At 41.5% G+C, this 15,823-nt stretch overlaps 1 protein-coding gene across 3 annotated transcripts in view; it reads right to left on the reverse strand.

Moving 5' to 3' along the window:
- Positions 1-253: 253 nt before the first annotated feature.
- Positions 254-15,823, reverse strand: part of PLEKHM3 (pleckstrin homology domain containing M3) — a 162,700-nt gene continuing 147,130 nt past the window's right edge. Inside the window, exon 8 of one of the 3 annotated variants that reach the window (XM_079130585.1) lies at positions 254-559. In XM_079130585.1, coding sequence (XP_078986711.1) covers positions 382-559 — 178 coding nt within the window. In that variant the 3' untranslated portion in view covers positions 254-381. Of the gene's footprint in view, positions 560-9,898; positions 14,070-15,823 lie in introns of those variants that run through there. The other 2 variants (XM_079130586.1, XM_079130587.1) reach the window with 2 other exon arrangements.

Genomic DNA, 15,823 nt, shown 5'->3' on the forward strand with positions numbered 1-15,823 from the left:
CTGTAGGAAATGTTTCTTCCCATGTCTTGTGTAACAAAATGGTCCTCAGAGCCAAAACAGAAAAAGAAGAAAGAAACAATTACAAAAAAATAAAAAGTCAGAACTGAACAGCCTTGTGTAAACCAAGTTTTGCTGGGAGCAAGCAGCTGAAATTCATGGCCAAGTGTAACTCAGCAGTCAGCAGGTTTTCAGCCACAGTGGCTCTGTGGACCTGTTAAGACAATGATTTACACATACACAGGACACACGCATGTGCATATAAATAAATAAACATATATACATCTACATCTAGCCGAAGAGGATGCTCTTCCTCACAGGGGCGTGGGTGTCCCCTCGGAAGCCTCTGGGTCAGGTCATGGCAGGGTGGGCCTGGACTTCCGGTCAGGTGTTCTGGTAGGACAGCTCGAACATAGTGCATGCCTCCTCCAGGCTCTCATCCACGTTCAGCCGCCGCCAGAAGGACTTCTGCTTCTTCTGCAGCTCTCTCCGGACACACCTGGGGCAGGGGACAGACTTTTCTTTGCATTCAGAATGGAAGACGGCTCCACAGCTTTCACACCTGCAAAAGCCAACCAGGGATATGATGTGCGAGATTGAAGACGACGACATGCCGAGGTGTGGGGACTCAGGGAGCAGATGGAGACACCTCTACTATCCTGGACATCCCTGCCCGCAGAAGAGAGATGGAGGGAGGCACAGCAGTCCAGTGACCATGTGATCACAGTGGCAGGGGCAGCACTGGAAGCTCTATGCACCTGTTCCCTCTCCACCGAGGAAGAAGGGTGGGTAGTGATTCTCGGTAAAGTGACAGAAAACGAGAAGAACTGCCTCCATAACCAGGAACACCCACACCTCGCAGCAGGCCGAGCACCCCTCGTGAGGACACAGCTTTCTACTTTGGTTTCAATGAGCTAAGTGGTCCTCTGTTAACTTGCTGCCTTGATTTGACAGTTTGAGAAGGTAAAATGACATGTTTCCATTCTCTGAATGATGTCCTGGGGTCTATTACTCTTTGTGAATTTTTTTTAAAGATTAGGAAAAGCTTCCCACTTTATAAAGTCTACCCCGATAACATAAGTATGAACAAGGAAGTCTGAGAGAGTGGGAAGAAAATGTGTTCTTTTCCCCAGTGACGGGACAGATACTGTAATTTATGAGGGGAGACATTCCAGGTGGATGACGCGTCTGTTGTTTGGCCTAGTGGAAGCCTGCACAGGAGTCTGAATAGCTTGTTTTTACTGCAACGTTTTTAATAATGACTGACAAGCTCAACTATGGCTGCTCCAGTGAGTGGCTTGCTGATGTGGATCGAGTTCTCAGCCTCCACACGAGGGACAAGCAACTTTCACCTCGTCCTAGGAGGCCCTGGAATTATCTACATTATTCTGTTCCGTCAGCAGCATCCAGGGAGGGTCCAGCACTGGACTGGGCTTAGAGAGGGATTTGAGGAACCCTTCCTCTGGACTCTACCTCAGCCTTCTTTGGTTTTTCCCACAGGACCTCTAATTTCAGTCCTGGGCACCTGCTCAGGATCTGGGGGGCACTATTCCCTAGTCTGCCACCAACTTGTCCCTGGTACCTTCTGGGATTCCTGTCCAACCTCATGCCCAGGAAAGGAGGTAGTCCCTTGGCAGGAGACATTAGGAAGAGGTTCGGCTGAGAGACAGCAGAGAGGGGCTTCACAGCATCCTGAGGTCCTCACCCCAGCTCAGCTTTCCAAGTCAAGGGAATTGTAGGCAAGGATCCACAAGTCGCTTCCCACTGGCTGGCTGATTGCTAGACTGAGGTGTGTCCCGCTGTTGTCCATACTGCTCAGCCCCCAGTGCAACTGCATTTGGAGACGGTGTGTTTAGGCAGTACTAGTATAAATGACATCAGGGTGGGGCCCTGATCCAACAGGCATAGAACCTTAGAAGAGACATCAGAAGGCCTGCTCTCAACTCCCTCTCCCTGTGCCTCAGAGGAAAGGCCACGTGAGGACACAGCAAGAAAGTGGCCATCTGCAAGCCAGGAAGAGTAGTCTCACTAGAAACCAATCCTGCCAGCACCAAATCTGAACTTTCCAGCCTCCAGATCTGTGAGAAATCCACTTCTGTTGGTTAAGCCGCCCGGTCTGAGGTTTTTGGTGTGGTAGTCTGAGCAGACTAAACAACGCCCGTGAGCAAGTTACTTCACCTGCCAGGCATCAGTCTCTTCATCTGCTAAATGGAGGGAACACTAGCATCCACTTGTTGAGATGCTGAGTGCCCAGATGAGATCATGGCGAAGGTGCTCAGCACAGTCCCCAGTGCAGGGCAAGCTGGAACTGCTCCTTCCTGTGTGCCTGGCAGGCTGCCTGCTGCCTTTCTGTGGGGCACCACTGCAGCCTGACTGCATTGATTTCAGTGCAGGGACTATCTTCACCTATGTGACTAAGGACATCTCAACCAACCTCCTCATTTCATAGATTACAAAACTGAGATTCCAAGAGTTAGTCATTGCCTCCTGGGGACACAGTTGAAGACAGCTGTGACTGGAACCCAGGGCTCCTGGCAGTCCAGCTGTCTCCCACTGAGCACCAAGCTGCTTACCGGCCACTGGAGTGAGCGCACGCTCCTCCCGCAGGGAACGCCCTGTGAGTCAGGATACCTGTGTGTCACAGATCTCTCTTTGTAGCTGGGTGGTAAGTTATTACTTCCTTGGTCTTTGTAACATGCTGCTCATGGTGACTTTCTTCCTACTCACTGGGTTGTTGTGAGGTTAAAATGAGCAAATATATGGAAGGCCACACAAATGATGTGTGACATCACCCCTCACAGGTGACCTCTTTGACACTGGTGGTGTACTAGACATGGCAGGGTCACCTCTAGTCTCTCCCTCTCCTCTGCCCCCTCCCTCCTGTCCATGGAGATGAAGGTCAGACCCAGGTCTCCTGTGTCCCTCCTCTGGGCCAGCCCCTTCTCAATGGCAGTGGCTTTGTCCCCACTAGGTCACACCTCTGTAACCGCCTATCACTAAAGTGACACTAATTATCAAATAAATTTCCTCCTTTCTTCCTGCTGGGTAATTTGGGGATTTATACACCCAGGGATGTGGCCCTGGGGCAGTGACTGATGAGGAGAAAGCGCTGGGTCCCTTCAGTGCCGCTCCCTTCTCTCTGCTGATCCCAGGCCCTGGTGAGTGAAGACATGGAGTGTTATTGGATATTTCTGGTGCGAAAATACCTGTAGGGTTATGGAGGGACTGAGTGCACCTGCTCTTTCTAGCCAAAGGTCAGTAACTGAAAAAAGGGTGAGATAAAAAAATTAATGATTTCAAAATAGAACCAAGTTCAATTTTCTAACAATTTGTAACCCAGTAGGCATCTTTTCGACTGTAGTACGGGTAGATTAATCAATGACCTCCCCTAATTCAGAGAATCTACAGTTAATCCCTCTTCAACCCCTGATTTTCTTTCCAAAGGAAAAGAAAAAGGGCAGGAAAAGAAAGGAGAAAGAAACCACTCTCTGACATAAAATTTATGGAGCTCCATTAAAAAAAAAAAAAAAAAATATATATATATATATATATATATATATATACATTTTCTTTTTCTTGCATGTTATATATAACATGCAAGAAAAAGAAAGCAATTACATTAAAAATGCAATTTATAGGTGTGGTCCTCTTAGACAACAGGACTTAGGGATTTTTGTTTTTACTTGAAAAAGATTCCCTGGCAGCAGGGGGCTGTGGCACACACCTGTAATCCCAGTGATTTGGGAGGCTGAGACAAGAGGATGGCAAGTTCGAGACCAGCCTCAGCAACTTAGTGAGACCCTCAGCAACTTAGTGAGATCCTGTCTCAAATAAAAATAAAAAGGCCTGGGGATGTGGCTCAGCAGTAAAGTGCCCTGGGTTCAATCCCCAGTATTCTCCCTCTGCACTCCTCCCCCCCCCCCCAAAAAAAAAAAAAGAAAAAGAAAAAAAGAATAAAAAAATTTACTGGCTTCTGAGTGTTTACTGTTTCCTGACTGTATTTAAACTATGACTTAACACACAACTTTTCAGGAACACGTCTTTCGAATAAGGCCAATCTTACCAATGTAATCATCTCTGCTGAAACTGCAATAGCTAATGAAAGAGAAATAGCTCTTTGGTGTTTCTGACCATATATCCAATGAAAGCCGAATCTTCGCGTCTGATTCATCACCCCAGCAGTAGGTGGCTTTGTTGCTTTCTGGCTGCTGCTGTCCACCCCAGAGAACAAAGCCCTATGTCCTCCCCTCCTAGTGGCACGGGGGGTGGGGGGGTGGGGGGGGGTGCGACTGCAGGGAGACATGTTTGCTATTGACTAAAGTTAGTCATAGGGTTTTCCACTTTTTTCATGAGCATATCCATTGCTTCCACTTAATCTAGAACTCTCAACCTCAGTGTTATAGACCTTTTGAATCAGATGGTTCTTGGATGTGAGGGGCTGGCCTGCGCATCACTGAATGTTAAGCAGTATCCCTGGCCTTGACCCTCCAGATGCAAGGAGCAGCCTCTCCCATTGCAAGTTGTGACAACCAGCAAAGTCTCCAGACACCACCAAATGCCCCTGGGGAACAAAATCATCCCTGTTGAGAGCCAATGACCCAATCTATCTGGAAAAGGCATCACCAGGGGGTGCCCAAGGGGGGCTTGAACAGAATCTTTCCTCCCTCTGAATATACACATTTTACCAACCAAAATGGTCTAGTGTAGTACACTTATAACTTTCACAAGTATCTATTTAAAACACATCATTTGATTAAAATACCTGAAACTCACTAGCATTAACTATCTGTGGCTTCTAAAATTTAGAACATCTTTTAAGAAGTCAATCATACCCACAACAAATGCTGTACATTGCTCAGTAACTCCTTAACTCACTTGGACCTTTCAATTCTACATAAAGGTCATGGCTATGGTTGGTCCTCAGTGTATTTATTTGTTCTTTGGCCAAGACTCTCTGGACTGATTCTCTGCAGCATTTTCTGCATCTTCATGCCCTTCTCAGACCACCTGGCAAATCTAAGTAAAAAATTTTTGCATTTGCTTTATATAATAGATTGCTAATGTGCAACTGGGAGGCAGTTGGTTTCAGTAATTCCTGTAATGAAAAAGAGCCTGGTAGAACATTCACTAGGCTGCTTGCTGCACAGGGGAGAGCTCTACTGGAGTGAGGAGTCCAAGGCCATTGCCCAGGTTGGCTCTGGTGTCATGGGGACCTCAGGTGAATTACTTCATCTTTAAGCCTTAGGCTCTACAGAAGTAAACAAGGTTGGGTTAGATGATATCTAAGTGTCCTTCTACCTTGCAGGTTTTGGGTAGGGGAAAAAACAAAACAAAACAAATCCAAAAACAAACCAAAAAATGACTCTCAGTAGCACCTTCCTCTCCCCAAATTTTCTTGCTCTAAGGTCTGTGGATTAATGAATGTGACTGTGACTTTCCTGCCTCCTCCTTAGAAAGTCTCAAATTGAGAAGCTGGGATGAAATGAGATGGTGCCTTACAGTTATGATGCACTATTTTATTTATTTGCATTAATCGAGTTATAAAATAGCATATATAAATTAGTATATACAGCTCTGACTATCAGAAGTTTGGTCAAAAGGAGCTGACACTGCCCCTTTCTCATAAAATTTCAGTCAAACATTGAGAATTTTTTTAAGCCTTCTCCCAGCCCAGTTAAGTGTGTACTCACTTAACTCAAGGGAAAAAAATAGGATTATTAAATATGGGGTTGTGTGAGTGTGCATATGTATGTGTGTATGAATGACAGTCTTTGACCTAAAAATTAACTTACTGACCCATGGCAAGTGAGGCAGAAGTTCACAACCTAGAAACCTGGTAGTTCATCACCAAGAGATAGAACAGACATGATGTCCTTATTATGGCATCAAATTCAGGAAAATGGACCCACTACAAACTATAGAACTAAATATATGCAGGGGAAAAAGGTTTGCATCTCAAATACTATGGCAAAGAAGCAAGAATTCCTGGCTGCAGACAGTTTCCTGTTCTGGAATGCTGATGATATGAGACCAATTAGAGACAGGCCCGATGGCTTTGTCTGCACCCTTCCAGATTCTAGTTGCACACAGGGAGGTCACAGGAAACTGCTAAAGTCTTCTCCCCAGAGCTGAGGTCACTGACATGCTTCTGCTCTGTTCTTATTGGGTTCTCCTCCTGCTGCGTTTTTATTTTTGGCCCAGGCAACGGCCTCAGATTTTTCACTTGGATTGAAATTCAGGCTTCAGTTTGGTTAGATTTTTGACAAGCAAAGGACAGGCCTGTAGAGCAGGGCTGAGCTTTGGCTGATTTCCACTTTGCAGAGGCCACAGTGAATAGGGTGGGGTGCAGAAATAAGTGCACGTTATCAGGCTTGCGAGTGCGGTTTTGTGTGGAGTTACTATGGAAGGCGCCCATATGGCCACTAGCTATTATTGGCTTTTCCAAGAAACCAAGATGATTACTTAAATGTCTTAGTTAGGGGAGGTAGTGATTGGGGCCTAGTTATTTTAATGTTTGGGGCTGGTGCTTTTTGCTGTTACTGTGTAAGTAAATACACACAAGCAAACAATTTGTAATTTCGCTGGATAGGAAATCAGCTAGTGTCATGTATGGGATGAGCCTATGCGTGTACATATGTGCTATGTACACATTTATATACACTTTGGAAAAATACACAGAACATGTTACTAAACATTCTTAGGTAAAAAATTAAAATGATTTAAACAAATGATAAGATTTAATATGATTTAATAGAGCTATTCTCTTTGGAAGAGTAGGAAGATTAAAATAATGAAAGATTAACATAAATGCCAGCAAGAAACTGATTGTGGTTAGGGTACTGGGGACCTTGCGGGGGGAAGTCCAAGGTTTCACTGCAGCTTCCTGGAGTGCTACCTCCATGAAAGGCTTGCTCCAGGCTGACCAGAAATCTGGACTCTCCAAATACCCCTTCGTTTTGCTCCACAGGGCAACAACCTTAGGGAAAATAGGAGGGTTGGGAAAGAAGGGAACAAGAGGTCTAGAAATCTTGGATTACAGGTTGTGGAGCCACACAAAGGGGAAAACAGACTACATTTGCGTATATTACATTTGGGGGATTATTCATGGTAGATGCACCCCTCTACACTTTGGCTAAGTGCAGGAGGTGGGGGTGGGAGGACTAAGAATGTATCTACACGGTTTGACTGGAATTGTATGAGACTGGAAAAGATTCAGCTTCTTTGGCTAAGTCTGGCAAATTTAGATACCTATGTGCTAGTTTGTAAAGCTATTTCATTAGTTTTGAATGGCAAATACAAATACAAAAAGATCAAAATTAGAAATTCAAATTAGGTAACATCTGCCTGGCCATTTGTCTCTGTTTTTTACATAAATCATTATCTTTTAAATCCCTACAACAGCTTTCTGAGCTAGGTATTATTTGTTTTCCATTTTTAACAAGTCTGTCTGCAAGTAAGTAGATAGGATATCAAACAATAACCACTGACCGGTCTGGTCCCAGAGTGAATGCCTGGGTGAACAACTTTGGACTTGATTTCTGTCTTCTGATTTGAAATCTGGCTCTCCTTCTCCTGGTACTAGTTACATGGTCCTTTAAGTCATTCAACACATACCTAAAGACCTGCTAAGCCTGAAATCTGGGAAGGACAATTGGTATGTCCCGCAATAATCTTTTTATCTGCCCTTTAGGTCTGAGGCAATTTAAGGAGGGGTTATTCCTGACTGCAGCCCATAAAGCATTTGGCTTTCACAGGTCTTGGACTTTGAGTTTGTAAACCAAGCTCAGCTAATACCTTTGACAAAAGCTTTACTTAAAATCTGGCTTCAAAATAGAAGGCAAACAAGGGTTAATTAATTTATTTGCTAATTTTGCTTTCCTACTGGGGTCATTAACTGTCATCTTTTGTGCAAATGCTTAAAAAATGCTTCCTGCTAGTCTGTGGGTGATGACAGGACTTCTCAGTCATCCTCCAGTATGTGTACAAAATCATAATAGATTTGAACTGAACAAACTAGGTGTTTGGGGGAAAGGGAAACCACTGACATTTCTGAAACTGCTAAGTTTTTATTTTAAGGTTCACCTGGCAGTTACTATCATTTGCAAGAAACAAATACCCACCTTTTCTTGGGAGTACTTCAGGAAAACCTGTTTACTATTAGAGAAAGTAAAGGACCTATAGGAAGATTTAAATATTTTCTACCATTGCTGGAAAAGCTAGAATTTATTATAATTGTAGCCATAAAGAACTATAAATAAGGGCAATGGTTTGCTGTAAAAAATTCCTAAAGTGGTTCGAAATGCCTTAGAACCCATGGATGTTTAGAAATGTCTTGCTACATCTAAGGCACGGGTAACTGAATATGAGACTATTATTAGACAAATATAGATTAAAACAAATAATCTTAGTTTATATATGTACTACTATTGTATCACTTGGCTACCTTTTAAAATGTAAAACTGAGAAATTTAACTGTCAAGGTTTTGAAGTATGCCTTTTTAAAAGAGATAATTTATAATATTTCTAATAATTAATCTAAGATACTGAATGGGACTCACTGTTATTTACATATTACATTTGAGTTCCTCAAAGTACTAAGGTATTTAGTAGAGCCAAAATAAAAAGCACTTTTCAAGCATGGGTACATTAGAAAATGCAAAAGTCCAGAAAACAAGCCTAATTTTATGAACTGCATGATTAATTGCTTAGGAATAAGTTATTGGTCATTAATACAAATTTTAGGAGAAAGGCAGTCAAATAAAAGACTCGAAGTATTTTGTCATTATTTTAGATTATTCCCTTATTTGCCTTCTGTCACCAAGACAATTCTCTCCTTTTTTGGTGGTGCTGGGGATGGAACCCAGGGCCTCACCTGCACCAGGCAAGTGCTCTACTCTGGAGCTGCCGCCCCAGCCCAAGGCAGCTTTCTTAACAAGATAGCATTACAGTTTTCTAACACTCAATGTGTTTTAGACTATTGGTGCTCAGCAAAAGAATCTCAACAGGAACAACACAGTCCTCAATGGGGGAAGCCTTTAGCTCAGGTGGCAGCAGCAAGCTGTGCTACCCAAAACCTAGACTCTTTGTCTCGGGGTGGTGGGTGGCCTGAGCAAGAGCTGCAAATCTCTCTGTGAGGAAAACTGAGGTGAGACACTTTCAGGTGGGCTTAGCCTGGGACAAAGGCTCAATACTACCCTTAGGCGCCTTCCAAGGCTAGACTCTGACTAGATTCTTTGCTTTTAAACAGCCCACCTTAAATATGCTCTCAAGAAAGCTGAGGAAGGAAGTCCCTTTCTGGCTGAAATTCTGATACATCCATATGCATCATGTCTCTCCCAATCTCTAAGCTGCTGCCTTCTCTTAGGGCTGGTGAACGCCATGTTTGCTCTCTAGAGGCTGCCTCAGGCCTCGCTCCCCATCCCAGCCTCTGCTCACTCCAGACTCTTTGAGTTTTCCCAGCTGCCAAGGAATTTGTCTCTTCATTCTAGATTTGGAGGATTTTCTTTCCAATCACTGATTGTAAGCTGCCTTCCCGCCAAGTATTTTAATTCAATAAATTTCCTTTTCCTCTACCATTAAAGGTTTCCTTTCTAGAAAAAAAGGGCATGCAAATTCCTTTTTTGAAGAAAGGCTTAGTCATACTTCACCTTCCCAGCTGTCAAGGTCAAACTAGATCTTTTAGTTTAAGTGAAATTTGTTCAAGTTAATGGTTTCCAGTTTCCAAGGCAGGTTTCAGGCCAGCTGCAGGGTCATTATTAGCAAATTTGTCTATTATGTTATTGGCTCTAAAAAAAGACAATTCCCACATTTCTGTTTTTCACACAAATTACTTCTTTTAATACTATCTTTTCCAATTTCTAATCAAACTGAACATTCTTCCTGTTAATTGTGGTGGTGAACATTCTTCCTGTTAATTGTGGTGGTGGGTTCAAACAACCATGCCAAAAATAAGTGAGGCTCTACAAAAGGTAGAGTCTTTTGTCCTTTGGGATGGTTTGTGAGACCTCCAAATTTCAGGGCTAGTGTTCTGGCAATAGGTTAAGGCAGAAAGGGCACTGCACTGAGATTCAGGAGGGGAATCTCAGTAGCTACAGTTGTGGTTCAGAGGGGGCCTTTAGCTTCAATGGAGGTGGGAGATCCCGGCAAATGTGCTATGTTCCCTCCAGCTCTTCAGAGCTTCTATACCCTGGATTCAGTTCAAACAACAACTTTTATACAGAGTGTGAACATTTATGAACTGTGCCTTTGTCTCTGTAATAAGTAGTTTGAAAGCATCAGGAAATGAATGATAATTATTATTTTTTGTAGTACTGGGGATTAAACCAAGGGGTGCTCTACCACGGAACTACTGCTCCCTCCTCTTTTTTGAGACAGTGCCTTGCTAAATTGCCAAGGTTGGCCTAGAACTTGTGATCCTTTTGCCTCAGTTTCCCAAGTAGCTGGGATTACAGGTGTGCGCCACTATGCCTGGCCTGAATGACAATTATTAATAGTAGTTGTAGATCTCTTGTGAAGATCCTTCCTGCTTTAACACTTTTGGGTGATTATTCAGAAAACCGAAGGTGCCTAATAAAGAGATGATAATAGGTATTAGATGCTGACATTAAAACAAAAAATATTTTTAAAGACAATTTTAATGACATAATACTATTGAATTCCTAAAATTAGTTGTATGGAAAAAGTCTCAAAATGTCATAAATATATACTGACAAAACCAAGATGCTATTGTACCTTTTATAATTCTAAAGCATAAAACAGTTCATTGCAGAACATGCTGCTCAGTCTGAAAAGTCAACATTTTTGTATGGAAAGGTAAATACTTCTTCTTTTCTCTATTGTGTATTCAGGTTACTTATTTACAGTCTCACAGGGAAGAAGAAAGTATATACTAAAAAGCAACCTAAAAGATGTTTTGTAAATTAAATTATCTAAACAGCAAAGTTCAAAAATTCTTTTTAAATTTTTTTTAGTTGTAGATGGACCTTATTTTATGTATTTTATGTGGTGCTGAAAACTGAACCCAGTGCCTCACACATGCTAAGGCAAGTTCTCTGCCACTGAGCCATATCTCCAGCCCAAAGCTCAAATTTTTGATATTGTCTCTCTCCTGACATTAAAGTTTCCATTGGCCCAGTAAAACACATATTCTCCTGACATATGATATAATGTTAGCCATCACTCAATAAATCACTCATATCTTGGTAATGTCTACTTAAGTAAAAATTTCCCTGAAATCAGTTCGAAAGTCATTTGAAATAAATTATGTTAACAACTACAGATTTGCACAATTAAAATAAAGCAAATAAAGGAATTTTTCTTTTTTCTTTTTTTTTTTTGGTACCAGGGATTGAACCCAGGGGTGCTTAACCACTGAACCCACCCCAGCCCTTTTTATTTTTTATTTTGAGAAAGGGTTTCAGCCTTAGGGCCTCTCAAAGTTGCTGAGGCTGGCTTCAAATTTGTGATCCTCCTACCTAAGCCTCCAGAGGTACTGGGATTATGGGCATGTGCTACCACATTTGGCAAAAAAGTCTATTTCTTCATGGAGCTTATGATCTTTCAAACTGGTAGCCTGAACGGCAATCAGAATTTATATCTTAATCCCCTTGGATAAACAGTATTAAAATCAGTCAATTTCATGAAAACATCATGACGAACTACCAGATAAATGAAAAATGCTAAGCTATGGAGTTGAAGCAAAGCTCTTACATCTTTTGTCAATAAGAGCTTAAAACAATGCAATATGTCTGGTAAGTAGGCACATAGAGGTGGTGGTTTGTCAAAGGTCACATGGCAAGTTAGTGGGAGAGGTAGGAATACATTTAGGCTTCTTTATCCCTTTTCCAGTGACCTTTCCATGCACTAGTTTGTCTCTATTCATAAAATAAATCTTAATGATTTTAGAGACAATTAAAATTTTTTCCTAAAAAAGTACCCATCAATAAAAGCTTGTAGAGTAAATATGGTTATTTTCCTGGGTCAAATTCTATATCATTTGTTTCATATATGTATGCATATATGCAGAAAAAGAATAAATTATGGAGAATTTCTTCATATTTTTGTGTACTTTCCAAGTTTTTATAGTGAATGTCAATTAATTTTATAGTTAGAAAGTTAAAATATGAGTCAAACAATGAAGAACACTTCTCCCTCTACACAATAAAAAAAATTAGGTTTCTGGAATGCTTGAAGATAACATGATTAACACAATATTAACCAGACACCTAACTGGAAGCTTGGTAAGAAACATAACTTGGTGGAGATGAGAGCTGTCTACTAAAATGACCAAATGGCCTCTAAACACAATGGTAGCCTCAGCAGCTAGGACTGTGTTTATAAATGCACCATATTTATCAACTAGCTTAATGGCATAAAGGGTCAGGTCAGCCCTAAGAGTTTCTCAAATGTCTAGTCTGTGTTAGCAACAATCTGAAACATTCTGACATGTGAATATAGGAGCCACCAGGCCAAGGCGAAATACTATTAACCAAGTTACTCTTTGACCAAAGTTAAAAACCAGCATTGCGTTGAAGCATTTTCAAAGAAAACCTTCACCGATACAACAAATACATTTAAGAGTGGGCAGTCATATGGTCTAAGAAGAGTGGAATCCCATCTTGGTTTGTCGTGGCCCTGTTTCTGCCATGTGAGTTTTCTGGGCTTTGGTTTTGCTCTTCCCAAAATGTCTAGATGTTTCCACAGTCCCTTCCACCTTGAATGTGGGTGATGCTAAATCACAGGCAGGAGCCTGTCCTACACCATGGATGCTAGAGGCCCAATGAGAAAATTCCTCAAAACCCTCTTCTTCTCCAATCTCCTTCTCTTCTCCTGGGGGTGTGGCGAGGAGAGAAAGAGAAAAGAACAATAAGCAGATGGAAGTTAATGGAAGTGAGTGCTTCCATAGAAAAAAGGACCTATGAAGAGGAGTCCAAATGTCCTTTAGCTGTTTTGAAGATTCCCCCCACCCCATTACAATACTCACTGAGTGGCTGCTTCCCAAGAAAAGCCATAGAAAGGAAATATCATTAAAAGAGTATATACATTGGGGGAAGCTTTTCCCTCCAGTAAGCCTGACCTAGCCAAAGCTGTTGTCTTCAATTGTTGAACAGGATGTAACAAGACTGCCAAGCACAGCCCACAAACCTGCTAATTAGGTGCACTGACAGTGTTTGTTTTGGAACCATTTACCAACAAAGGAATGTGTCAGGCTGATTAGTGAGGACAGGGTATGTAATGCTTGTGTATCTCAGTCCAGATGGGGGCATAATCCAGGTATTCAGTCTATTTGTCCAAGGTCTCACAAAATCGAAGGCTGAACAAATAGGAAGCCCAGGGGAAAAACTAGCTTCTGGATAGAACTTCCCTCTCCTTCTCTGCTGAAGTTTTGTTCCACCTGCACTCCTTCTCCCCCCAAAAGTGCCTAAAAACTTACTATAAAATGCTCTTTCAGAAAGTGGCATATTACAACTGGCTCCCCGGAAAAATGGATGAGTCTTTATAAGGTTGCTGGCAAATCTGGGCTTATTGTTTTTTTTTTTAGAAACATAAGTAAGTGACAATTTTAGGCAAAACCATTTCCACATTCAGCCTCCATGGAGCATTCTCCATGTGCTGTGCTAACATGGACAAATCAAAGGAAAACAGGAAACATTGCTCTTAATGGACTATTTAAGTTATGCTAAGAAAAATCATGTATCTCAGTGTTTTCTATGGGAAGAAGTAATTCAACACTCTGTACAATAAAGCAGGTTCTTTCTTTTTAAACAAACCTTTATAAGGTTTCACTACAATCAGGTATTTGAGGCTTCGTGTGTACATGAAGCTTAAAGAAGGGCAGAAAGTGCCAATGCAAAGAATAATGTCTGTGCCCCAACAAGTCTAGGTCCTCAGGGGCAGGACTGTATGGATTGCAATGAAATGAAAAATGACAAAGACCAATTCAAAAGGTCAAGTTTGGTGGGAGGAGTCTCCATGTTCTTCAGAGCAAACTGGACAGTTCTGGAATTTGGCCAGATGAATGAAAGCAATGGGGCCTGGATGAAGTTCCTTAGGAGGCCTTCTTTTTCTGTAAGCTAATGTGACAAAATAGATTTTAAACATGAACAAAAAGATAAGCTCTGTTAGAAACTCACCTGCTATGAACTTTTCTATGAGGCCAACTGATATGGGAAACACTATTTAAATGTGTACAGACTGGATGTGGTGGTACGGTAAGTTAACTCAACTGGTAAGAAGAATCTGGTGTTAATAAGTTCAAGGTTCTGCATGCCATCCTTATTTCTCAGAGGAGGAGAGGGAATGATCAACTTTTGTACATAAAGGAAAACTGACAAGCAATGCTCATTCTGCACCTTTGAACCCTGGTATTTTAAAAAACAATGAACCCTTTTACGAGAATAACCACTGAGCTGTAGATGCCCCTCTAAAGCACAGGAAGAACTCCACCTCTGATGCCATTCCAAGGGCAAGCAAATATTGCTAGTCTGACTAGTCAGGCCATGCTCCTAATACCTTAACCGGTAGGTCAGTTCTTCCAACCTTATATATTAAGCTGCAGTGTTACTTCAGGTTTTTGATATGCTTCTTCATCTTTGGGAATATTTGAAATTCCCTTAATTAATTAGTTTATTTAAAATTACAAATTTAGATGTACTTGAATGAGCTGAATCACATAATAAGTGTTTATGGAATGCATACTATATAGAAGATACCAAACTCAATGTTCAGTAAAATCTTAGAGGAGACCTCCATCTGAATATAGTCTTAAAGGTTATCAGGGGTCATAAAGTCTTAAAGTGTTGTATTTCCCATACTGCAGACAACTTGTATGTCACATGAAAAAAACCAACAAAGCCAAATGGATCAGGACAGAAAGGCTGGAACTGATTTATGATGGCTGCTGATCTTTCAAGTCCCATATTAAGACACATGCTGAGTGTTTTGAGATGAAGTGTTTATGTACTTGTGATTTTGAAGCATTTCAAAATTCAGGAATGGCACCTTCATAGAAATGCTAAAAGCAGGATGAACTCCTTAGCAGCATCAGGAGGGTGTTCTTAATAACAAGAGAGGATCAGTGATATGTAGGGATGTTGCAAAGAAAGCTGCAGAGGTGGCAATTTAGGGACTTGAAAAAAAAAGTAAGTCCTGGGTCACTTTGTGGATTTATGTAACTTCTTTGCTTGTATATTCTTTGTTTTCCTTTATATCTCAGTGCAGTCTATTCTGATTAGTCTATTCTGATTTATAATTCACAAAAGTTAGAGCCCTTATTTCTTATTCTCAAGGAGGGCATGTGTTGCTACTTCTTTTGGATGTGGGATTTAGTCATTGTAACAGAGTGTTTATCTCTCCTATCCCTGTGTTTTCCTTGTCCTTCTTCAGGAGGGTAAATGCTGGATTAGGTTTAAGTGAAGCAGTCTTGCAATTCAGGATCTTCCTATTGTATTTAAAATCTTGTAATTTGGATTTGAGACTTTTCTTATTTAGGCTAAAAAGCGGTAGGTATTTGTGTTTGAGAAGAATGCTATCAGGAGGTAAAACTGCTAGCATTATCTTTTGAATGAAGGGGAGGCTGGTATGGAGCAACAAACAGGGTTAGAGTTAGGGATCTTCAGCCTCCCTGCCTGGATGTGCAGGAGGCCAGAGTTCTGCCATCCTCCCTGTCACAACAGTCCTTCCCCCATTTAACAAAGAAAGGCATTTCTTTTTTCCATCCTAATCCAACCATGGCTGGTTAGAGTCTGCTTCAAGTACAAAAAGTCCCAAGGGAGCAAATAAAGGGACAGTTCAAACAAGCACTTTTAGTGGAAACTGCTTTCAAGAT

The sequence above is a fragment of the Sciurus vulgaris genome, assembly GCF_902686455.1.
Source record: "Sciurus vulgaris genome assembly, chromosome: 3".
Classification (NCBI taxonomy): domain Eukaryota; kingdom Metazoa; phylum Chordata; class Mammalia; order Rodentia; family Sciuridae; genus Sciurus; species Sciurus vulgaris.